This window comes from Eschscholzia californica, unplaced genomic scaffold, assembly GCF_041429995.1.
Source record: "Eschscholzia californica isolate CP2 unplaced genomic scaffold, dmEscCali1.0.p SCAF_5, whole genome shotgun sequence".
NCBI lineage: Eukaryota > Viridiplantae > Streptophyta > Magnoliopsida > Ranunculales > Papaveraceae > Eschscholzia > Eschscholzia californica.
In genome coordinates, this window is record NW_028238472.1 from 26,519,140 (window position 1) to 26,545,719 (window position 26,580).

The 26,580-nt window shown below is 39.5% G+C and overlaps 2 protein-coding genes across 2 annotated transcripts in view; one reads left to right on the forward strand and one right to left on the reverse strand.

Annotated features, from left to right (window-relative positions):
* Positions 1-24,649, forward strand: LOC147538027 (uncharacterized). Its single transcript, XM_086640420.1, has 2 exons — positions 1-3,433; positions 24,477-24,649. The coding sequence occupies exon 1, from the start codon at positions 1,138-1,140 to the stop codon at positions 2,512-2,514; it is 1,377 nt and encodes a 458-aa protein (XP_086496546.1). The 5' UTR covers positions 1-1,137; the 3' UTR covers positions 2,515-3,433; positions 24,477-24,649.
* The window catches only part of LOC147538028 (uncharacterized), a 199,868-nt gene continuing 184,929 nt past the window's right edge, over positions 11,642-26,580 (reverse strand). Inside the window, exon 2 of the mRNA XM_086640417.1 lies at positions 11,642-14,913. Coding sequence (XP_086496543.1) covers positions 12,786-14,336 — 1,551 coding nt within the window. The 5' untranslated portion in view covers positions 14,337-14,913 and the 3' untranslated portion in view covers positions 11,642-12,785. The remainder of the gene's footprint in view (positions 14,914-26,580) is intronic.

Consider the following 26,580-nt stretch of genomic DNA (forward strand, 5'->3'; position numbering starts at 1 on the left):
TGTGTTTTGGGTTGAAAGTTTAGAAAGAGAAAGCTTCACCAAGCTTTCATGGTGGTGATTTCTTGAAAGGAAGAAGAAGCTCTGTTGCTAAGGGGAACTCTGGTTCTGCTGAGAGGACACCTATTATACATTGTTAAAGGGAACCCTGCATTCTGTTACAGGGAGATCGACAGCACTTAAACACATATATTTTCCGTCGATCTTAGTCTCGCGCCTCATCGGAATAGGGAGATTCTCACCTTAACTCGTGTCTTTCTTTATTTTCTTCCCATTTATTATTTGTATCGCCATGTCTAGCTAACTTTTGTATTCGGATACTCGTGATACATGTTTTGATGTGACAAATGAGTTTTAATGATGAAATCTTCCGGGTTCTTAGACCGTTCATGGACTAGAATCTGAGTTATACAAAGAGTTCGTTGACCAATCCAAGTAAATGGGTGAAGTTAACTAACTTTTCATGCTTATTGATTATTAGTAATAGTCACTATCGACTTTGTGGATCGAAGTATCCCTCTCATTCGATTCTTGCTCGACCCTTTTTTCCCGAATCTTTCTCGTCTCTCCTTATATAGTTTAGTTTACTTTTCGTTGTTTCTTATAAATCAATCCAAAAACCAAATTATCACCTTTTATTTTAGTCTGAGATAGTGAGTGACACCTAGACCGGTGGCTAGACTCTCTCGATATCCGAATTACCTCTCTATCCTTGAGGATCGATCCCGGTCTTACCGGGTTATTACTTGACGCCCGTATACTTGCGGGTGGAGACCTATTTAGGGTAACCTTTTAGGCCCATCAAGTTTTTGGCGCCGCTGCCGGGGATAGGTTTAGTATTTTGGATATTGTTTGCTTGTTTTGTTCATTAGTTTAGTGTTATTTGTTAACTTAGACGTTTTTGTTTATTTTCGTAGTTTCTGACTCTTTCTTGTTTTCAGAAACTACTTTAAGAAAAAAAAAGCCAAAAAGAGAAATAGGAGCGAAGGAAAAGAAAGAAATCGAAGGAAAAACGAAACGAGAGGAGCATTCGCTAGTATCGTATTCTATCTCTTTCTTTCTTACTTGTGTGTGATTGGTTGGATAAGTTTTGCATTGCATTGATAGCTTGTTTGTTAGTTCCTTGAGCATTGTGAGATCATGGCACGTTATTCTAACGGTTGGCCATTTCATGTTGATGATGACCTTGATCTGAGGAGTTCCATCACTACCCGACCTGGTATGACCTTTGGGGAATACCAACAGATGAGTAGAAACGAGTCTGACCGACCTGGTATGACATTTGGGGATTATCAACGAATGTCTAGAAACGGTCCGATTAGTGAGTGGAGTAGACCAGAACCTGATCTATCTCGTATGACATTAGGAGAATACCGACAAATGTATAGAGATGGTCAGATTAGTGATGGACATGGTCTGACACCAAATATGTATGAGAGACCTTATAGTCCACACTATTTTGAGACCAATGATTTTAGAGACAGGTATGATCCTAATATGTACAATGAGAGTTATGATCAAGAGTCGTCATTGAATTACACTAGTGAGCCTTATTATGAGGAGACTCTTGAAGAGTCCGCGAGTCGTCTTAGAGAGATGATGTCACAATTTGCGACCCAAACGACGCAGGAGATTGAGTCATTGACTCAACAGGTAAAGATGCTTAAGTCACAGTTATTCGTCGACGAGGAAGGGGTTTCACCATCCCAAACTCAAGAGGGTACTAGGTACGATGACGAGGGTAATACGTCTAACCCTAGTACTAAGTTAAATGTCGATGAATTTACTGATAGTACCTTAGAGCCTGAACGGTCTGATGACCTTGTCGTCTTGTTTCCTCCACCAGTGTCGTCTCACCATGATAGGACTACATTAGACGTTGATGTTCAGGGTGATGGCTCTACGAGCAAGTTTGAGGATGACACGATTATGAACTATCCGATTTTTGACACTTGTAAGGAGTTAGTGTTAGATGCAATTCTAGGAAGGCCTGCTATTATAACTGACTGCGAGGCTCCAGATGTCTTTGAGGATGTTGATGACTTAGTAGTTAGAGACATGTTGGATAGTTTGTCAGACTATTTACCTAAGGAAACCATGGACCTTGACTTGGTCCCCGAGCCTATTGCCTTACCCTTAGAGTCTAGTTCGACTTTCCACATGATCTCAAACTCGGTTGTTGATCCCTTTTGGGACATTTCAGACGTCTTTCCAAAGACGTCTATGGACATAGTGGATATTCTGTCCACTAAGCTTCCAGATGATTTTTTGCCTTCGACTGATATTTTGACCCTTCACGTGTACGTCGATCCTTTTGATGATTTATTTGTTGTCGTTCCTTCTATTTATGCCTACTTAGTGGACTGTGCACCCACTAAGTTTGGGGATGGCTTGTTTTCTTCTATCGTCTCATGTGCACTTCATATCCTTTATCTTTTTATGAGACGATTAGCACCTGCATATAGCTTTCTTTGGGTTGACCCCCAAAATTTCCGTCTTTTATTATATGATCTTTGACTGATTGAGATGGATCTTGATGTTTGTGGGTATCATCTCTGGAAACCCTCCACGAGACAGAACTCGTGCTCTTGCGAAAGCAAGAGAATCAACGGCTAATTGCATAGCTCAATGCAATCGTGTTTACCCGCGTTAGTGGTCATTTTTATGGTCATGATCTTATGTGCTTCATTCTCATATTTCTTGTTGATCATAGGAGCATTTCTTATTTGTTTTGCTTCTGAGGCATGGTTTGTTCCAAGTTTGGGGATGGCGACGAGCTCGACATCAACTTGGAACCTATTCATACATGAGTCTCGGTAGTAGTATCTCTTACTCCTCCGGCTATGGTAATATCTTTCCATTCTTCTCTTTAAATTAATATGTCTTATCTTTTGGTGAGTATATGGTTGAAACATTGAGGACAATGTTAGTTTTAAGTTTGGGGATGGGGTATGACTTTTAGCCATGACCATGGGATTTCAAAAGACAAGAAGGTTCGATAAATTCGACCAAATTTGAAAATTTTTGGGTAGATTTGATATGACTTTAGTGGTATGCTTAAGTATGTTGATGCATGTGTTTCAGTTTTGGTGAATGTTATGCATGTTCTTTGTCTTTTTCATGAATGTCGAGTCCTTTAGCGTTTGTTGTCTGATCATGTGAGCAACATCCTAAGGAAGAAGAAACATTTCTGAGGGACCTATACTAGTCATTAGTGGAGACTTAAACCCATGTGAGATATCTGAGCCTTTATATTGTTTTCGAGTGTACTCTTCTGCGCTAACTCTGAGTAGAATGAAGAGCTACTCAACCTCGTAACTTTTAAAAGAGCTTAGACGATCTCATGAGCTCAACTTTCTTAGCCACTAGGAGTGACATCAGGATAGCGACCTTACTCTTGTAGTCCATGAAACCCCGATAATAGTGTCAACTATAGGTAGACGGATACTCCACCATCTATTCACCATCTTACTCCCGAGAATGAAGACATATGGTTATAGAAAGAAGAATGTGAAAGCAAAGTGCGAATGAAGAAAAAGTTGTTTGTTGAGAATACTAGTGTTAGTATTTGTTTTGTTACGGAAAAAAAAAAAGAAAAAAAAAAGAAAAAAAAAGGAAGAAAAAAAAATGAATTTATGTGTTATTTTATGCTTTTATATGTAAGTGTTGTGAGAATAAAGTGTTCAAAGCAAAAGCTAAATTTAGAAGTTGTTTGGACGTTCTTTTTATTGAAGGCGTCGACATTCTCGGGATCTCATCACTTCCATCTCATTACTTGTATCCGTTGACCTTTAGGAAACATTGTTAGAGGGTAGATTGGGTGAGAAGGGTGAGTGAGCTTCCCCACTCCATTTTAGTGACTATTTCCATTCTTTAGAGATCATTTCATTTTAAAACTTGTTATCCTCATTTGTTTTGTATGTGTTGAGTTTCTCTTTATTCCATGCTCACACATTAGAGTGAACCGTATTATCTATTTTTGAGTGATTTCATGTTTAAGAGTGTATAACCGTGAGGCTAAAGTCGAGGCGAAATGTACTACGATAGAAATCGAAGTTTTGTGTCTTTGAACTTAGATATGCTCATTATGATTGGACACTTACATTTTAGGATGAGACTACTAGTGAGGAGGCTTTTAGCATATATATGCGTTTATCGATTTTGATTCGTTTGTTTAGCATGATTGAGTGTGTCATTAGTTGTCATTATCTTATTTACATCGATGTTGAACTCTTTTATGTCTTTGAAACTGGAATTTTGTGGGTATATTCTCTGAAAACCCTCACGAGACGACACTCGTCCTTTAGGGGTAACCTAGGGGTTTAACGGCTTATTGCATACGCTAAATGCAATCGGGATTCCTCCGAAAGTGAGTTAGGATTTTACTTTGAGTTTGTTTGCTCGAGGACTAGCAAATTCTAAGTTTGGGGATGTTTGATGTGGCGTTAAAATGCCACATTTGGATCGCTTAACTTCGATGAGTTAGTTCTTTTCATGTTTTATTTCTAATTATTTATAAGCTTTTCTTGGTAGGTACCTTATTTGGAGTTTGACGTTTCATTCGGAATAAAACGAAACATTTATCACATTTTATCTCATGTGGAAGAGACCGAAAGGAAAGAGAGACCAGGGGTATTTTGGTAATTTTTGCAGATATCAGAGGTTAAGTGGCAAGTGGAGTCGATGGCGAGTCCAACGGCGAAGACGGAAGTCGAATCGGAGTTCGGACGAAGAAATTACGGAAGAAATAAGTTGGAGGGTATTTCGGTCTTTACCAAAAGTTAGAGGGTGTATAGAATGATGAGGGCGCCCCCTTTGGTTTATTTATCTAGGCCCAAATCCAAGACCAAAGCTAAAGAAGAAGGTCAAGAAGGCTTTATGAGCACCCCAAGACCAAGTCAATGGGCCTAAACCAAGTCAAGGATTTGTATTTGGGGTCCATGAGAAAAAAAAACAAAAGCTGATTAAGGGTTTATCATCTTCTCAATTAGGAATTAGGGTTTAGTTGAGAAAAGCTAGAGAGAGAGGGAAGGAGAAAGCCGGCCAAGGCTTTTGCCGGCGAGGGACACGGCAGCAGCTTCTAGGGTTCAAACCAGCTCGACTGTTCCTCAAGGAGACACGGGACGGAGAAGAGAGATCACGAATGACGGGCTCGGGTTGCTGTTGCAGCAGGTTGGATCTCCATTGCAAGAACATTAGAGAGCTCGGGACTGTGAATCCATAGGTTCGGACGAAGAAACCAGGAAGGGCTTCAGCTCGGCACTAGATTGGAAAGCACGGGACGGCCTGCAACAGATCCGGTTTTTACTGCCATTAGAACAGCTCGGTTTTGAGTGATAGCTCGCCAACAGCAACTCGGATTTGCTAAGGGACGCTGGTACGGGACAGAGAAAAGCACGAACAGCTGCTCGGTTGAAGCAATAGCACGGGACGACACTATTTCTTGGCCGGAACTTCGAGATATCTCGGCCGGACTTGGTTGTAGTTTTCCGGCCATTTCTTTGGCCGGAACCTATAAGGTTTTCGTTTGGAACTTCTTTTTGCCTTGATGCTCTTGATCTTTGGTTGTGTTTTGGGTTGAAAGTTTAGAAAGAGAAAGCTTCACCAAGCTTTCATGGTGGTGATTTCTTGAAAGGAAGAAGAAGCTCTGTTGCTAAGGGGAACTCTGGTTCTGCTGAGAGGACACCTATTATACATTGTTAAAGGGAACCCTGCATTCTGTTACAGGGAGATCGACAACACTTAAACACATATATTTTCCGTCGATCTTAGTCTCGCGCCTCATCGGAATAGGGAGATTCTCACCTTAACTCGTGTCTTTCTTTATTTTCTTCCCATTTATTATTTGTATCGCCATATCTAGCTAACTTTTGTATTCGGATACTCGTGATACATGTTTTGATGTGACAAATGAGTTTTAATGATGAAATCTTCCGGGTTCTTAGACCGTTCATGGACTAGAATCTGAGTTATACAAAGAGTTCGTTGACCAATCCAAGTAAATGGGTGAAGTTAACTAACTTTTCATGCTTATTGATTATTAGTAATAGTCACTATCGACTTTGTGGATCGAAGTATCCCTCTCATTCGATTCTTGCTCGACCCTTTTTTCCCGAATCTTTCTCGTCTCTCCTTATATAGTTTAGTTTACTTTTCGTTGTTTCTTATAAATCAATTCAAAAACCAAATTATCACCTTTTATTTTAGTCTGAGATAGTGAGTGACACCTAAACCGGTGGCTAGACTCTCTCGATATCCGAATTACCTCTCTATCCTTGAGGATCGATCCCGGTCTTACCGGGTTATTACTTGACGCCCGTATACTTGCGGGTGGAGACCTATTTAGGGTAACCTTTTAGGCCCATTAATATGACTAGTGGGAGTGTGATATAACATTGGGAATGTCCCATAAACATATCTCACAGGCCTAAATAGAATTTGGGCAAAAGATAGCAAAAAGGCCCGTAATAAGGGTTTTGGGCCTAGACCGATTCGAGTACTTCTAGGACTCGGATTGGGCAGGATTTTGGAGGGTTAGTTTCAGATATAATAAGAATTATATATGCCAATTTTCGTGGTGTTTGGATACCTCCTCCTTAGGGAATTGAGAAAATATCAATAGTCGCTATTTTCGACAATTTCCCTAAATCTTATTCTAAAGGGTGTTTTAGGAAACCTAAATGGAGGTGGATTCTTATTAGGGTTCTATATAAACACTCTTAGGGAAAAGAATAAGGTGTGGAATTTCTCGCTAAGCTTTCTTACTCTACCACATCAAGTAGAGAGGAGAAAGTGAGCTAATTCCCCAAGCTATCTTCTAGTCAAGCAAGAAGAAGGTCTTCTTGTTATCAAACCACCATTGGAGTGCTAGCGAGCTTTCAAGGAGGGAGATTAAATACACTATTCGGTGTCCCAAGTAGAGGAGCTACGTTTGAAGCTCTTGGTCTTCTTTAATCTATTCAATTAGCTCGAAGGAAATAGCGATTAAGGTAATTTACTATCTTCTTATTAGTTAATTACTAGTTTTGCATGATGATCTTGGGGATACTAGTGTTAGACATTAGATGTTGTTATCCGCTATAAACCCTAGTATAAATCCCTACAGTGGCGTCAGAGCCTCTTGCAATTAACTAGTTTTTGCTAAGAATCGAACTAATTGATATTTGATATGCTTGATAGTTTGATAGTTTGATAGTTTGAGTTTATTAAGTTTTAAAAGTGTTTTAAAAGGTATTGAAATTCCCAAAAACAAAAAATTTGGAATTTAGAAGTATTCTAAAAGGAGTTGTTTTGAGTTTTAGGAAACTCCCAAAACAAAATTTGGAAAATTTAAAAGTTTCCAAAAGTTTTGAAAAATTTTAGAAGTGTTCTAAAAGGATTTCAAAATTTAGAAAGAATTTTAAAAATTGGAAGTTAGCAAATAGAGATTTGCACAACAAAAAAAAAATTGGAAACTAGGGTTTTGGAAACCCTAGTGTCCGGCCAGAAAGCTGTTGGACGCGTCTAGGATGCGTCCAGAGCAGCTGGGACGCGTCTTGGAGACGCGTCCAGGTCGACTCTAGGACCCGACCACCAGCTGCGGTGGAAGCATCTGGACGCGTCTTGGAGACGCGACCAGAAGCTGCGGTGGAAGCATCTGGACGCGTCTTGGAGACGCGACCAGAAGCTGCACTGGTAGCTTCCTGGACGCGTCCAGAGCTCTCGACCAGACACGTCTTGGAGACGCGTCTGGGAGGTTCTGGGTATCTCGGACTAGGTTCGAGACACCTAGTGCTGGTCCAGTCCAGCACCAGACGCGTCTGGTACATGGACTAGCGTCCTGGCTTCGGCCAGGACGAGACCAGACCTTGATAGGCCTCGGCCTGGACATACCGGCCCTATGGGCCGTGCTATGTCCGGACCTTGTCCGAGCCCTTTTGTGGGCTTGGGCCGGGACTTGTCTAGGACTTGTTCCAGACTTTTTCGAGGCTTTTCGGACCACGAAAAGGGATCATCATTCGAGTGGGAGTTTTTGCCAAATTTTCTTCCGATTTCAACCAAATAATTCCAAAATTAATGCGGGCCATCCAAAAGGCCAAAACGGATTTCTCTTTAAATTGATTTGTGAAATCATTAAGAATCGAACCAATATTTTTTCCGAAATTGACCCGGTCTTTCAAAACCCGAAACGGAGTTTTTCTTAAAGTTGATTTTATAAATCATAAAAGATAAAACCGGAACAGACCATTAATCGAATTCTTCGAATTTAGACTTAAAGTCCGTAATGTGACATGTGATGTCGACAAAAGTGTCTCACAAGATAATCATGCATATATAATTCTTAGCCTTAATATATTATATGAATGCATGTGATGTGAATGCGGGAAGCTAGTATGGCCATAGATTTGTTTCTATATTCTTGTTTTAAGCACGGATGGGTGCATATTTGTAATTAATTTTAATTTCAAGTTTATACGATCTGCGAATCGTTAAAGTCTTGTAATTAGAGTTTAGGGTCTATGAGTCCATTGAAGAAACTCAAGAAAGGAATCCAAAGGCGAGTGGGAGAAATCAATGGAAGTTCAAAGATGGAGATCTAGACGAACCAAAAGGCGAAACAAGAAGCAAACCAAAGGAGATTAGATCTTATAGGTTAGGGGCCATACTAGGATTCATGTCTGCTTGATTTATTTTCTCGCGCGCATTTACTTACTTATTTATGATGCACCCGAAAAGGTTCCACACCCAAGCGGAGGTATCAAGTAGTTACCGGTAAAACCGGAGTCGATCGAAGGATAGGAGGGTAACTCGGATATCAAAGAGTCTCGTTCGCCGGTCTAGATATCAAATGCTAACTTAGACTAAAAAGGAAAGAAAACAAAGATAAATGGGGGTTTTGAATGAAAGAGTAGCAAAAAGAATAAAGCAAGCAAGTAAACTAAACTAAACAATCAAAGTAAAACGGGCGAGAGAGATTCGAGAGAAGTGTCGGAGAAACAAGAGTCGGGAGACGGTAAGACTCGATTCGGGCAACAAATAAGCGAGAGAGGTGTCGAAGTCCGGGAATCCATAATGATAAACCTACGACTATGTGTAGTCCGATTTGATGTGTCGAGGTACAATCGATATTCAACTCCTAAAGTAGATGTCTCTAAGTACTATGTATATCCGGAGATCATACTTAGTCAAACAAACGTCTAAATCGGTTAATCCCGAGTCATCGAATGTGTCGTCTAGTCGCCTAACTATGTGAAGTGCATGACAAGACACATGAAATTATGACTTAGACTACGATCGATATCGAATACTTCGTTTCGTCTATTAACTATGCGAAGTGCTTGACAAGACACATGAAAATACGATCAAAACGATAATCGAAATAAATGAACATCAATTTATTATCAAAACATCAAATCATATTAAACAGAGTCACGAATTCATCACATTTCATCTCATATAATCGACAAACTAAAGTTAGCTAAACATGATGATTGAATAAGAAATGGAAAGGAAATGGTGAGAGAATCCCCCTGTTTCGATGTGGTTCGAGGCTAAGATCGTCGGAAAATATGAGTTTTTAGTTGCAGCCGATCTCCCCTTAGCAATTTTCTGGGTTCTCCATAGTGACCACCATCATCTTCTCCATTTAGAACACAACCTCCATTAAAGCTAACCCTAGTTTTCTCTCTCTAGAAATTTCTTGTCCAAAATCAAATCAAACTACATGGGAAGCAAGATCAAGACATGGGGAGCAAAAGCCCTAAGGTTTCCGGCCAAGAAAGTGGCCGGAACCCTAGAAATAATCCGGCCAAAAACCTTCAAAATCCGGCAAAGAGAACATAGATCCGGCCAAAATAGCTCCTGCCCGAGCCAAGACCTGCTGTCCCGTGCAAGTGTCCGCGTCCCTAGTACCATCCGAGCTGCAGCCGTGCACGTCCGAGCAACCGAGAAGCTTCCACCTGAGCTGTTGAGGAAGCTCCCGCAGCTGCTGCTCGGGTGTGCGTCCAGCACCTCCTGAGCTGCTGTCTTGCAGCTGCTGCATGCGGTTGTCTTCCCGTGCTGCAGATGCACTCTTCCGTGCAAGCTGCTCTTCCGGCCTGGTGTAGCTGCTATCCGAGCTGCTCTGGAACTCTTGTGTCCGACCAAAGCTTTGGCCGGTCTCCTTCCCCTCTCTTTCTTTTCTCTAGCAAACCCTCGAGTAACTCAAACCTTAGAAGTTGATGAAGAACACCAAACCCTAGCTCTTTCTCTCTCCCTCTTCTTTTTTGTTTTTTTCCCAAGGTAGAAGATGATGAATAGTAAACTCCCAACTTGTGTTTACTACTCAAACCCTATGGTCCCTTGACTTAGTCAAACACATAAGGCTATTTTGACTTGGACCATAAAGAAGGGTGCCCATAAAATCTCTACATCTTTCTTTCTTCTTATTTTTTTGTGGGCTTTTGGCTTGTCGTTGGGGTTTACTTGATTTCAAATTAGAAACAAAAGAGAGTGCCTTCAAATAAAGACCTAGGCTTCTTTCTTTCATATCTTTCCCGTCTGAACTCGGAATTGACCTCCGTTTTCACCGTCGGGCTCGTCATTGCCTCCACTTGTAATTTGATTTGCTTGAAGTCATTTTCTCTCGTTTTGGGCACATGAAATGATAGTGATAATTCGCTCCTTTTATTCCGAATCACACGCTTAACTCCAAAATAGGTACCTAACATGAAAAACATATAAAATATTATTTATAATACTCGAAAAGAACTAATTAGTCTAAGTTAGACCCTCCAAATGTGACATTTTCGTGTCACATCAAGATCCTCAAACTTAAACTTTGATCGTCCTCGAGCAAATAAAATAAAATAAAAGCCTAACTCACTTTCGGAGGCATCCCGGTTGCATTTAGCGTATGCAACAAGCCTTTAAACCTCTAGGTTACCCCTAGAGGACGAGTGTCGTCTCGTGAGGGTTTCCATAGATGACACCCACAAACATCGAGTCTCATGAGACACAAGGGTCCAACATCGAAATCATAGATAAGCATGATTCATATAGTAAAGGGTTTAAGCATGTCAACACATAATGAATCAAGTAAATAAGTTCTTGTAAAAGCTAAAGGCCCCTTCACTCATGATCTTACCCTAAAATGCAAGTGTCATACCATAATGAGCAACATCTATGTTCCGAAGCCACAACGCCTTGATTCCTAGTTTAGTACATTTCGCCTCGACTTAGGCCTTACGGGCATACACTCCAAATATGAAATCACTCAAGAATGGTTCGCTCGTATGTGTGAGTGTGATCACTAACATGGACTCAACACATAAAAAGGGGTGAGGACAACATTTTGGAACGAATGATCTTCGAAAAGGAATTAGCCACTAAATAGAGTAGGGAAGCTCACTCGCCCTTCTCACCCATTCTACCCTTTAAGAATGTCTTCTAAAGGTTAACGGATACTAAAAATGGATGATGATGGTAGATTCCCGAGAATTGTCGACCTCTTCATGATAAAACCTCTTAAGCACTTCCACATTTGTTTCTTGCTTCGAATACCTATTCACTAACACATATGTAAAAACATATTACTCACACAAAGGAGCTAACACATGCTCAAACATACTCATAAACTACTTTTATTTCATTCTTGCTTTCTTTTTTTCTTTTTTTTTCTTTTCTATTCTTTTTCTTTTTTTTTCATTCTTTTTTTTTTTTTTTCTTTTTCATAACACAAATACAATCAACCAAAACAAAATACAATACACATAACTCTATTCTTGCAATCAACTTTTCATTTCATACTTGCTCTTGACATTCTTCATTCTTTCTTCTCGTGTCTTCTTTCTCGGGATATAAGATGATAGATGGTGATGGAGTATCCGCCTCCCTCTAATTAATACTCTCATTGGGTTTCATGGACTACAAGGGCAAGGTTAATTCGTTATCTTAATGTCACTCCTAGTGGCTAAGAAAGTTGAGCACACGAGATCAAATGAGCTCTTTTAATAGTTACGAGGTTGAGTAGCTCTTCATTCTACTCGGAGTTAGCGCGGAAAAGTACACTCGAAGGACAATTTAGGCTTTGAGCTCCCACATGGGTTAAGTCTCCCCTAATGACTACTCTAGGTCTCTTAGAGATGTTTCTTCTTCACTAAGATGTCAGTCCTATGGTATAACACAAACAATCAAAGACTCGACTTTCATGCAAAAACCATTAGCAATCACAAAACTCATCAACTCGACACATATGCATCAACATTCTTAAAACCATCACTACAATCATATGCAAATCTACTCAAAATTTTCAAAATTTTCAAATTTTGGCTAATTTGAACCCTTTTGTCTTTGAAACCCATGGTCATGCATTGGTTATGGTCATATCCCGCATCCCCAAACTTAAAACTAACATTGTCCTTAATATTCTAAACATACACTCACCAAAAGATAAAGAGGCACATCAATTTAAAGAGAATAGTGGAGAGATATTACCATAACTGAAGGAGATAAAAAATGATACTACCAAGGCTCATGTATAAAGAGGTTCCAAGTTGATGCCAAGCTCGCGCCATCCCCAAACTTGGAACAAACCACGCCTTAGAAGTAAAACATATAAGAAATGCTCCTAAAATATCACCAAATATCATGAGAGTGAAGCACATAAAAACATGACCATATAAAGTCTACCACTAACGCGGGTATACACGATTGCATTGAGCTATGCAATTAGCCTTTGATTCTCTTGTTGTCACACAAGAGCACGAGTTATGTCTCGTGGAGGGTTTCCAGAGATGCTACCCACAAACATCAAGACTCATCTTAATCAGCTAATGATCATATAGTAAAAGCCGGAAGATTTGGGGGTCAACCCAAAGAAAACTATATGCACATGCTAAAAGTCTCACAATAATATCGAAGCAAATAAGTGCAGGTGAGACGAAAAGCGAAAAGAGGCTAACCCCAAACTTAGTGGATGCACGGTCCACTAAGTCAGCATGAATGCTAGGAGCGACGACTAAGAAGTCGTCAAAAGGATCGACATATAAGTGAAGTGAGAGGAAGTCAGTCGAAGGCAAAAAGTCAAACTCAAGCTTAGTAGATAAAACATCCACTAAGTCCCTAGACATGCTAGGGAAGACGTCCGAAGTGTCCCAGAAGGGGTCAACAACCGAGTCTGAGATCATGTGGAAGGTCGAACTAGACTCTAAGGGTAAGACAATAGGCTCGGGGACCAAGTCAGGGTCCATAATTTCCTTAGGCATATAATCCAACAAGTTATCCGATATCTCTCTAACTACTATGTCATCGACGTCCTTAAAGGCATCGGGAGCCTCAAAGTTAGGCATAACACCTTTCATTCTACATAACCCATCCAAATAATCACAAGTGGTAAAAGTTAGAAAGTTCAACATCGTGTGATCCCCAAACTTGCTCATAGAGCTATCATCCTGAACATTAAAATCTAATGTAGCCGGATCATGGTGAGATGACAATGGTCGAGGGATTGAGCAATAAGGTTCATTGGTCGGTTCATGCTCTAAGGGTCTATCAAGAGCTTCTTCGACATTTAACTTAAGACTAGAGTTAGGTGTATTACCCTCACCATCATTCATAGTCTCCTCTTGAGTTTGGGGTGCGCAAACCCCTTCCTCGTCGATGATAGGCTCCGACTCAATTCTATCAACAATATTGAGAATCCATTCCGTGATCTCTTTTATATCTCGATTGAATCTAGTTTGATACGCTAAAACTAATTGGAGAGTCTCTTCAGACATCTCCTCGTAATAAGGCACATGAGTATAACTAGACGAAGACTCTCGCGGAACACGGATCATGGGACAATAGTCGGTCAAATGGTCTAAGCTCCCACAAATAGCACAAACTGGGCTAATGGTCTCCATGGCCCTTTCTTCACTACCTTCATGTAGATACCTAGACTCGACTCTTTGAGTGGAATCATCGAGTTGGGAATTGTCATCACTAAGTGAACCGTTCATATATGCTTGTCGATAGTCACGAAGACTTCGACGTGGTCGATCAATACTAATAGAACTACGGTCCTCATCAAATGACAAATTCATACATGAAGGTGTGGTCATCCCAAATTTTTGTCGATAGTCTCGAAGACTCTTACGGGGTTGATTACCCTCATGCTCATAATTCCTAAAACCATGTTCATGACGAGTCTGACCGACTCCATACATCCGTCGATATTCACCCATGGTCATCCTAGGTCGGTCAGACTCAACTCGCCTATTCCTATCACTAGTCGTAACATTCCTATATAAATTGGAGTAGTCCTGATGACTTGTAGATGGTCGACTAGTGTTGGAAAGGGTTCGCATAAGGTCATTCTCATCAAAAGACCAACTTGCCATGATCTCACAATGTTCAAGGATACTAACACACAATCACAAAATGGGAGCTAACACTTAAAGAACTAAACAATCACACACAAGTAAAAAGGATGAGATAGAATGCGATACTATCGAGTGCTCTCGTTTCGTTCGCCTTTCTTCTTAACTTCTCGAATCCTTCCTTTTCCTTCGCTTTTATGTCTCTTTTGGCTCTTTTCTTAAACTTGGTACCTAAAAAGATAAAAAGATAAGAAACTACAAAAACAAATAAAGAAAAAAAAGCATCTAAGTAAGCAAACAACACTAAACCAATGAACAAAACAACAAACGATATCCTAACTACTAAGCCTATCCCCGGCAGCGGCGCCAAAAACTTGATGCACCCGAAAAGGTTGCACACCCAAGCGGAGGTATCAAGTAGTAACCGGTAAAACCGGTGTCGATCCATGGATAGGAGGGTAACTCGGATATCAAAGAGTCTCGTTCGCCGGTCTAGATATCAAATGCTAACTTAGACTAAAAAGAAAAGAAAACAAAGATAAATAGGGGTTTTGATTGAAAGAGTAGCAAAAAGAGTAAAGCAAGCAAGTAAACTAAACTAAACAATCAAAGTAAAACGGGCGAGAGAGATTCGAGAGAAGTGTCGGAGAAACAAGAGTCGGGAGACGGTAAGACTCGATTCGGGCAACAAATAAGCGAGAGAGGTGTCGAAGTCCGGGAATCCATAATGATAAAGCTACGACTATGTGTAGTCCGATTTGATGTGTCGAGGTAAGACTCGATTCGGACAACAAATAGTTCACTATAACAAACGCCAGACTAGCGTAAAAGTCCCCAAAAACGTAATCTTGAGTAATCACCTATCCAGATTAAGACACTCGTTGCGCCCTTGTTCGAGGAAGGTGGGTCGGCCTTCGCAGAGTACCTCCTCTACCTTGGGACAATGCGGGTGGGTCGGCCTTCGCAGAGTACCTCCTCTACCTTGGGAGAATGCGTCTAAATGGTTCTACTCAACGAGATCAGCAAGAGAGTCTTGGATACTCGAGGCAAAAGGATAGATTAGTCATTCATCGATGAAATCTATCAACCAAGAGTCATAAGGTATGATCAGTGAAGTAGTTTACTCACCCGGAACGACGGAGTCAAAAGGTAGGGCCTTCGTCCGCTTTACTCCAAAGAACTGGGATCTTGGAATCACTTATTCAATCGGGGACGATTTTTATTGAATAATGTGGGAAAACTAAGTTTTTCAAAACGATAACGAGTTTTAAAACTTTGCCATTTCTTTTATGTAGTTTAAAGATGACAAAAGATATTTTCAACTTCCGCTCACTTCTCGACAAGGAGAAGCTGAATGAGCACAACTTCCTCGACTGGGAGAGGAACCTGAGAATAGTTCTCAGGATGGAAGGAAAGCAACATGTACTAGAAACTCCAATTCCTGTATTGGATGATACTTCGACTAAAGAAGAGATAGATGAAGAAAGGAGTGTGCGGGAAAAAGCAGAGCCTGTAACTTGCTTAATGCTAGCAACCATAGAACCGACTCTGCAAGAGCAGTTCATAGACATGGATGCTTACTCCATGATACGACAACTTCGGGAAATGTTCCAGAAACAGTCGAGATTGGAGAGGTTTGAAACCTCTAAAGAAATTATGGACATGCGCCTTGAAAAGGGAAAACCAGTTGGGCCTCATGTTCGTCAAATGATCAGGCTCATGGGCAAGCTGGCTAAACTAGGTTTCCCTTATAGCCAACAGACAGCTACCGATACTATCCTTCACTCCCTCCATAGTGGTTTTAATCAGTTTAAGATGAACTACAACATGAATGGATGGGATAAAACATTGGAGGAACTTCATTCTATGCTTCTAACAGCCGAAAAGGACGTCGCTATAGTGGAGACTAAGAAGGACGTTCTTTTGGTACAAAAGAACAAAGGGTTCAAGAAAGGTGGAAAACAAAGAAGAAAACCGCGTCAAAAGGAAAAGGCAAACGAGTTGCCAAACCTAAAGACAAAGGTCCTCCTCTTGACACCAAATGTTTCTATTGTGATGGCAAGGGCCACTGGAAAAGAAACTGACTTAAGTTCTTGGAGGACAAGAAGAATGGAACAGTGGCTTCCAATTCAGGTATAAACAGTTAACTTATCAAATATTGTAAAATTCCCAGACTTTGGTATATGATACCTAAAATTTCCCTATCATTGTGAATGTACAGGTGCAGCTGGGAACTGAGTATTTGGCTAAGGAAGATAAGATCTAAGAGGGAGCAGAAGCCTTGACTGCTAAGATGAATAGTCTCCTCCTTGATTCCTTTTTCTCACTTGTGTATACACAACCCTAGACTTAGTCAAACTTGACTAAGTCTTAGACCATTTTGACTTGGACCAAGAAGGTGCCCATAAAATCTCTATTATTCTCTTCCTTTTTGGGCTTTTGGGTTGGGCTTCTTTCTAAAGCAAGGGAGTGTCTTCATCTTGTCTCTACATTTAGAACCTAGGGGAGTGCCTTCATAGAATCCTTGTTTCAAGACCGAACCTCGGCTTCTTTCATTCACAACTTCTCCGTCCGAAGTCCAAATCAACTTCCGTTTTCACTGTCGGACTCGTCATTGACTTCATTTGTTGTTTGACTTCTGATTTTGACCAAAATACCCCTGGTGTTCTTTTCTTCTCTTTATTCCGAATTACACGCCAAACCCCAAATAAACTACCTAGCAATAAAAACACATAAATAATTAGAAATAAAACTCGAAAAGAACTAACTCATCAAAGTTAAGTGACCTAAATGTGGCATTTTCACGCCACATCAGGATGGCATGAGCTTGGCATAAACTTGGAACCTCTATACACATGAGTCTTGGTAGTATCATTTTTTATTTCCTTCGGTTATGGTAATATCTCTCCACTCTTCTCTTTAAATTGATGTGCCTCTTAATCATTTGGTGAGTTTATGCTTAGAACATTGAAGACAATGTTAGTTTTAAGTTTGGGGATGCGGGATATGACCATAACCAATGCATGACCATGGGTTTCAAAGACAAAAGGGTTCAAATTAGCCAAAATTTAAACTTTTTAACATTTTGAGTAGATTTGCATGTGATTATAGTGATAGTTTTAAGAATGTTGATGCATATGTGTCGAGTAGATGAGTTTTGTGATTGCTAATGGTCTTTGCATGAAAGTCGCGTCTTTGAGTGTTTGTGTTATACAATGGGAGTAACATCTTAGTGAAGAAGAAACATCTCTAAGAGACCTAGAGTAGTCATTAGTGGAGACTTAACCCATGTGAGAGCTCAAAGCCTAAATTGTCCTTCGAGTGTACTCTTCCGCGCTAACTCCGAGTAGAATGAAGAGCTACTCAACCTCGTAACTATTAAAAGAGCTCATTTGATCTCGTGTGCTCAACTTCCTTAGCCACTAAGAGTGACATTAGGATAGCGATTTAACCTTGCCCTTGTAGTCTATGAAACCCGATGAGAGTGTTACTAGAGGGAGGCGGATACTTCATCATCATCATCCATCATCTTATGTCCAGAGAATGAAGACATGAGAAGAAAAGAATGAAGAATGTCAAAAGCAAGTATGAAATGAAAAAAGTTGATTGCAAGAATATAGAATTGTGTGAGTTATGTTTGTTTTATGTGATTTCGTGTTATGAAAAAAAGAAAAAAAAAAAAAAAAGAGAAACGAAAGAAAGTAAAGGAATAAAGTGGTTTATATGTATGTTTGAGCATGTTAGCTCTTTTGTGTGAGTATTGTGTTGTATATATGTGTTCATGTTCATGAATACGTATTCGAAGCAAGAAACGAATGTGGAAATGCTTGAGAGGTTCTATCATGAAGAATTCAACATTTTCGGGAATCCAACATCATCATCCATCTCTAGTATCCGCTAACCTTTAGAAGACATTTTTAGAGGGTAGAATGGGTGAGAAGGGTGAGTGAGCTTCCCCACTCCATTTAGTGGTTACTTCCTTTTCGAAGATCATTCGTTCTATAATGTTCTCCTCACCCCTTTTTATGTGTTGAGTCTATGTTAGTGATAACACTCACACAAACGAGCAAACCATTCTTGAGTGATTTCATATTTGGAGTGTATGTTCGTGAGGCCGAAGTCGAGGCGAAATGTACTAACTTAGGAATCAAAGTTTTGTGACTTCGAAACATAGATGTTGTTCATTATGGTATGACACTTGCATTTTAGGGTAAGATCATTAGTGAAGGGGCATTTAGCTTTTACAAGAACTTATTTACTTGATTCATTATGTGTTGACATGCTTAAACCCTTTACTATATCAATCATGCTTATCTATGATTTGGATTTTGGACCATTGTGTATTTGAAACCATGATGTTTGTGGGTGTCATCTATGGAAACCCTCACGAGACAATACTCGTCCTCTAGGGGTAACTTAAAGGTTTAAAGGCTTGTTGCATACGCTAAATGCAACCGGGATGCCTCCGAAAGTGAGTTAGGCTTTTATTTTGTTTTATTTGCTCGAGGACTAACAAAGTTTAAGTTTGGGGATCTTGATGTGACACGAAAATGTCACATTTGGAGAGCCTAACTTAGACTAATTAGTCCTTTTCGAGTGTTATCAATAATGTTTAAGTTTGGGTACCTATTTTGAAGTTAAACATGATATTTGGAAAAAAAGGAGCGAATTATCACTATCATTTCATGTGACCAAAACAAGACAAAATGACTTCAAGCAAATCAAATTACAAGTGGAGGCAATGATGAGTCCAACAGTGAAAACGGAAGTGAATTCCGAGTTCGGACGGGGAAGTTATGAAAGAAAGAAGTCTGAGGGTATTTTCGTCCTTTTGAAGATGTAGAGACAAGGATGGAGGCACCTCTTGGTTGCTAAATCAACCTCAAAGCCCACACAAGCCCAAAGAAGAATTATATGAGCACCCTCTCTTTATGGATGAAAGTCTAAATGAATAGACTAAGTCAAGGGACTATAGGGTTTTAGTAGTTTAGGCTACTATTCATCATCTTCTTCATTTTTGAACAACCAAGCAAGAGAGAGAAAGGAAGAGGCTGAGATGTTTGGGTGTTCTTGAGCTCTAAGCTTATAGGGTTTGAGGTTGAAGAGAAGGCAAAGAGAGGGAAAGGAGACCGGCAAAAGCTTGGTCGGCCAAAGCTTTGGCCGGACACAAGATGACACGGGAGGAGCTGCTGGAGCACGGGATCTGCAGCTGCTCCGAGCTCGGGATGCTGTCACGGACGTGCACGCTGCTCACGGGACGCATCTGCAGGAGCTCCGACGCGACCAGCAGGAACGTGCACAGGAGTTGCTCCGGCGCAACAGTGGAAGCTTCTCCATGCGCGCACACTGCACGGGTCGGCGCGAGTTGCAGGGCATGGAGGACGCGACCACAGGAGCATGGGACGCGACCGCAGGGACGTGCTCGGGAGCTGCCGGCCGGAACTCCATGTTTTCTGGCCGGATTTTATGCTCCTTTGGCCGGACTTTTTATGAGTCTTCCGACAACCTTCTTGATCCGAAACCATGGGGCTTTTACTTCCCACGTTCTTGGCTAGCTTCTCATGTGGTTTGATTTGATTTTGGTTGAAGATTGTTAGAGAGAGAAAGCTAGGGTTTAGCTTTAATGGAGGTGTGTTCTAAATGGAGAAGATGATGGTGGTCTCTATGGGAAACCCAGAATTTTGCTCGGCTGCACCTTAACTACTCATATTTTCCGACGATCTTAGCCTCGAACCACATCGAAAAATGGGGATTCTCTCATCATTTTCTTTCCATTTCTTATTCAATCACCATGTTTAGCTAGCTTTAGTGTGTTGATTATATGAGATGAAATGTGATGAATTCGTGATTATGTTTAATATGATTTGATGTTTTGATTACAAATTGATGTTCATTTATTTTGATTATTGTTTCGATCGTATTTGCATGTGTCTTGTCAAGCACTTCGCATAGTTAATAGACGAAACGAAGTATTCGATATCGATCGTAGTCTAAGTCATATTTTCATGTGTCTTGTCATGCACTTCACATAGTTAGGCGACTAGACAATACTTTCGTTGACTCGGGATAAACCGATTATGACATTTGTTTGACTAAGTATGATCTCCGGATATACATAATGCTCATAGACATCACCTTAGGAGTCGAACATCAATTATAATTTGGAACATTAAATCGGACCATACATAGTTGTGGATTTATCATTATGGATTCCCGGACTTCGATACATTACTCTTGTATTCAGATACTCTTGAAGCATGATTTGAATGTGATGAATGACTTATTATTTGTTTACATGTGAGTTTAATTGACTTCGTCTAGTTTTATACATCAGAAGCCTTGATCTTAATCGTTTATTGACACAAAGTTTGATAATCGATACATACTAACCTTTAATCGATTATACTTAGTTTGACGTATTATAATTATTAGTGTCATACTTGTTCATTTTCAATTCATTAGATAGTGTGTGTAAGTTTGATAGTCGATGCTTAGTGACGTTTGACCGATTATGCTTAGTTGGCAACATGATGCTTAGGATTGTTAATGTGGGTGAAGTTAATTACATTTCCATGCGAATAGATACTTAGTATTTGTCATTATCGATCTTGTGGATTGAAGTATCCGTCTCAATCAACTTTTGCCCGAATCGACTCTTAACATCTCTCGACTTTTGTTACTCCGATACTTCTCTCGAATCTCTCTCGCCCGTTTTATTTTGCTAATTTATTTTAGTTTTACTTGCTTTAATCTCTTTGTTGCTTATTCATTAAACCCCCCGTTATCTTTGTTTCTCTCCTTTTTAGTCCAAGTTAGTTTTTAATATCCAAACTACCTTCCTATCGATATCCAAACTACCTTCCTATCCTTGGATCGATTCTGGCTTTGCCGAATTACTACTTGATACCTCCGCTTGAGTGTGCAACCTTTTCGGGTGCATCACCAAATTGTCATACGACCCCGACCAAAACACAAATTGAGAGATGTCCCATGTGCAATCCGAGTGCCTACAACACTTTCAACGGGGGCCTTTAGCCCCTCCCCCTCATGTTAACTCCTTTGTTTATCCTTCTTCTCTCTCTACCCCCCCCTCCCCCCCTTCTTCTCTCTCTCTGTTATTTACGAATTGGCCTAATAGTGGGCTAGTTACCAAAATGATAAAATTAAATATCAAACAGAAGCTTCAAATGGGTTGGCTATGAAAAATCATCTCCACACAAATTGTCGAATTCAATCCTGAATAAACACAATGTCAATCCCATCATCAAATATTCAAAATCATGGTAGTCTTTACTAGTACCTATATCTTGAGATACCTTTTTACGAAATCCACACGTACAAAAAGGGAAACTATGGTTAGGGCAAAATGATCAATACCAATGGAAACCACTGCCACTTTTCCTCCACCTATAATTGTTGGTGGTAGACGTGTAGGAAGAGCTTTACAGAGCATGGATGTGGTATTGATAATCAATTCGGACAAATCAGTGTCGGTGGATGTCTAAGGTCCTATTTTGGTTTGTACTAAAAATGAAGACCAAGTACTTCAATCAACTCCTTAATCGAGATGAATGGATACTCATAGTTCTTTCTCCTAACAAAGAGATGGGGTGAATCAGTGGCGACGACCATTACAGAAATGGAAAACAAATGGTGGTAGAGTTGAATTTTTTTAAAAAAATTTCACTCAAAATTATTTCCCCAGAACCACTATAAAATAGATTGATAAAAAAAATTTAGAGGACATAACAATTTACAAAGGATTCAAATCTGACCCCATCCTCTGCATAATCATTTTATCCCTAGAGAGGGAACAAGATCTTCTAGTTTTTCGGGGAAGGGTCTCCCTTCGCGGAATTTCCTCTTTTATGTATTTATTTTCTCTTCTTACTGTTATAAGCATTATGGAGTAGCATGGAGAGGAAGAGATGAGGACGGTGGTTAGGGTGACGGTTTTTTTGACTCCGATTGATCATCTATTTCTTCATGATAAGAGAAACCGATACCACAAGTGTGTCTGACTACGTTGATCCTTGATGAAGAAAGCTGACGTGATCTTTCTGCGTGAGTTTCTCTCTCCTTTCCTCTCATTTTCATGTCTCTCTCGATATTGGACCATCATGATCTCTCTCGGTATTTTATGACATCGGAAACCCTAACTCTAGGGTTGAAACAAACGATTGTCTATTTGACTTGATATTAAGGGAAGTCAGATTCTTCTTTGTTTGGATCTGATCGGCTGATCTATATACATTCGTGAGGGAAAATCGACTCAGTATTGAACTTGGTAGTCAGATGGGTTATTCGTCGACGGATCTTGCTGAAAAGATTAAGGTTGGATGTAGGCGATATTCGAAACAACATTTGATACTGTCGATACCAATGGTGTAACTTTTCCGAGAAACTTGGTGGTGTTCTTGATGATATCGTAATTCATCTTTCCTGATTATAAATAATTAAGTATAATAAAATTCTCGACCTTTAGGGTTTCCTTCGTGATCTTTAGGATCTTTAATTTGTGACCAATAGGGTATTTTTATTTTATTTTTGCAATATTGTACTCCTTTCCCTTCATGTTGTCTATACTTTTGCAAGTTTCCTGTTGTTATTTATTTTAGTAAACCCTTGTTGTACTCAAAGGAGTCAAAACTCTTAAAACCATGAAAAGTTTTGGATTGTATTCCTTCGTATGAATCCAATTCTGGTTTATCTAAAAAAAAAAAAGTAGACCAATGTTCACAAAATCTTTGTAACGGGAACAATATTCTTATTTGCCTAGATGGCTGACATCTTTTAAGTTAGGATTATTTCCCAAATAGCCCCCAACTTTATGACCAGCTTTCTGCCTAGGTCCCTACTTTATCGAAAATACCCAGATGACCCCCTTTTTCAGTTTCTGTTATAAGTCTGTTAACTAGTCATCACCTCTCTCTCCTCCATCTCATCACCTCTCTCTGCCACCTCATCTTATCGCCACCTCATCGTCTTCACCGGCAAAGGTCGTCGGTCGACCAATTTTTCGACCGACGACCTTTAACATAAAAAAAAATATTTTCTCTCTTCTTCTTTCTCTCTCATGTTCTCTCTCTTCCTCCCTTCTTCTCTCTTCTGGGCTCTCTCTTCCTCCCATGTTCTCTCTCTGGAAGCACAAACACAATGAGACCGCGCGAGATCTTTCTGGAAGCAGCAACAATCACAACGACGACGAAATCAAATACTAGTAGAATCGGAAGTTCGGAGCAAGAAGACAATGGAACCAGTTTTCCCTGCCTTCACTTTTGAACCATACTCAATATAAATTGACTTCATGAAATCTCTATATAGTTTTCTCAACAAGGGCGGTATTGCCATGCTTGAAAGTCCAACCAGTAACTAAACCCTATTTCTCTCTCTACATTTCTAAACCCTAACTATCGCATTTATTTATCTCCTTGTGAACAAAAGTGTGCTTATATCATGATTTCTATTTCTCAATTCAGGAACTGGTAAAAACCTACGTATTCTCTGTAGTGCACTACAATGGGTTGTAGATCGGAAGAAAGAATTGAAATCTGAATCTAGAGTTTGCTCGGATGGAAATCAATGTGTTGCTGATGAAGAACCAGATTGGATGAGGGATTTTACTCCAGATATAAAAAATGTTAGTTTTAAGTTTGGGGACGGGGGTATGGCATTTTGGCCTTATGACCATGGGTTTCAAAAGTCAAAAGGTTCAATAATTCGACCAAATTTGAAAATTTTTGGGTAAATTTGGTATGACTATAGTGGTATGCTTGAGTGTGTTGATGTCTGTGTTTCGGTTTTGGTGAATGTTATGACTTATGCATGCTCTTAATCTTTCTTATGAATGTTAAGTCTTTTAGTGTTTGTTGTCTGATCATGTTAGTAGCATCCTAAGGAAGAAGAAACATTTCTGAGGGACCTAGAATAGTCATTAGTGGAGACTTAAACCCATGTAAGATATCTGAGCCTTTATATTTTTTCGAGTGTACTCTTCTGCGCTAACTCCGAGTAGAATGAAGAGCTACTCAACCTCGCAACTTTTAAAAGAGCTTAGACTATCTCATGAGCTCAACTTTCTTAGCCACTAAGAGTGACATCAGGATAACGACCTTACTCTTGTAGTCCATGAAACCCGATAATAGTGTTAACTTATGGGAGACGGATACTCCACCACCCATTCACATACCACTCCCGAGAATGAAGGCATGGAAAGTATAGAAAAAAAATGTGGAACAAAGTGAAAAAGAAGAAAAAGTTGTTTGTTGAGAATACTAGTGTTAGTATTTGTTTTGTTATAAAAAAAAAGTAAAAAAAGTAAAAAAAAAAAAAAATGAGTTTATGTGTTATTTTGTGCTTTTATATGTAAGTATTATGGGAAATAAAGTGTTCAGAGCAGAAAGCTAAGTTTTGAAATTATTTGAGCGTTCTTTTTATTGAAGGCGTCGACATTCTCGGGATTTCATCACTTCCATTTCATTACTTGTATCCGTTGACCTTTTGGAAGTATTGTTAGAGGGTAGAGTGGTTGAGAAGGGTGAGTGAGTTTCCCCACTCCATTTTAGTGTCTATTTCCATTCTTTAGAGATCATTTAGTTCTATAACTTGTAATCCTCATTTGTTTTCTATGTGTTGAGTTTCACTTTATTCCATTCTCACACATTAGAGTGAACCACTATTATTTATTATTGAGTGATTTCATGTTTCAGAGTGTATGCCCGTGAGGCTAAAGTCGAGGCGAAATAGACTAAGATAGGAATCGAGGTTTTGTGACTTTGAACTTCGATGATGCTTATTATGATTGGACACTTACATTTTAGTATGAGACTACTAGTGAGGAGACTTTTAGCATTTATATGCGCTTATCGATTTTGATTCGCTTGTTTAGCATGGTTGAGTGTGTCATTTGTTGTCATTATCTTATTTACATCGATGTTGAACTCTTTTGTGTCTTTGGAATCTTGAATTTTGAGGGTATATTCACTGGAAACCCTCACGAGACGACACTCGTCCACTAGGGGTAACCTAGGGGTTTAACGGCTTGTTACATACGCTAAATGCAACCGGGATTCCTCCGAAAGTGAGTTATGATTTTACTTTATTGTTTTGTTTTGTTTATTTGCTCGAGGACTAGCAAATTCTAAGTTTGGGAATGTTTGGTTTGGCGCTAAAATGCCACATTTGGATCAGGGGCGGGCCCACATAGGGGCCCGTGGGGGCGCATACCCCCACAACCTTAATGTGAGCCATTTATTCTAATTGCATTAGTTTGTCTATTACATAACTATTTTCTTTGCTTTCCAAACAAAGTCCTTGGCTAGCTTAGATGGTGAAAAGCTTAATAAAATTACTTACCCTAAGGTCATGGGTTCGAATCCCATATCCAACCATTGTTTTAGATTTTTACTATATATCGTTGAATGAAAGATTTTATGTGTTCAAAATGATTGACTTATAAAAAAAATACCTTCAACCATGTTGAGCTTAATTTGGTTCTTGTTAATTCAATTTTGACCTCCTCAAAATGATCGACTTATTAAAATAATTTAGTAGAGATGATAAATTTTCCAACTAACCTCCATCATTTTAATCTTGTCGGATTTTTCTTTGACTTGTATTTTGGAAATCAAAGTTTTATTTTCTATGTGTTTGTCAGATTTGTCATAATAAAAATGTTATTAGAAAGAAAACTCTGTTTTCATTTTGTCTTCCATTACGATCACTTCATCTTCATCGTCTCCTCCATCGTTTTATCTTAATCTTCTCCACTATCTCTTTATTTCCCTATCTCTTTCTTTGTTTTCTGTTTTAATATTTGTTAGGAATCTAGTTGGGGAAAGATCCCCCAACCATATTGGTGGGAAAATTAAAGATATAGCTTGTTATACGCCAATTTACCATGAAATATCTTAACTAAAACTAAAATTTTGTAGAGAATTTGCTTTTTGATTCTTACCTGATCGTATATTATAAGTTATTTCATTAACTTTAACTAAAAAGTGCCCCCACACATAAAGATTTCTGGCTTCGCCACTGATTTGGATCACTTAACTTCGATGAGTTAGTTCGTTTCGGGTTTTATTTCTAATTATTTATGAATTTTTCTTGGTAGGTACCATATTTGAAGTTTGACGCTTAATTCGGAATAAAAGAGAGCACTTATCACATTTTCATCTCATGTGGAAGAGACCGGAAGGAAAAAGCACCATGGGTTTTTTGATAATTTTGTGAAACTTAGAGGTTAAATGGCAAGTGGAGTCAAGGG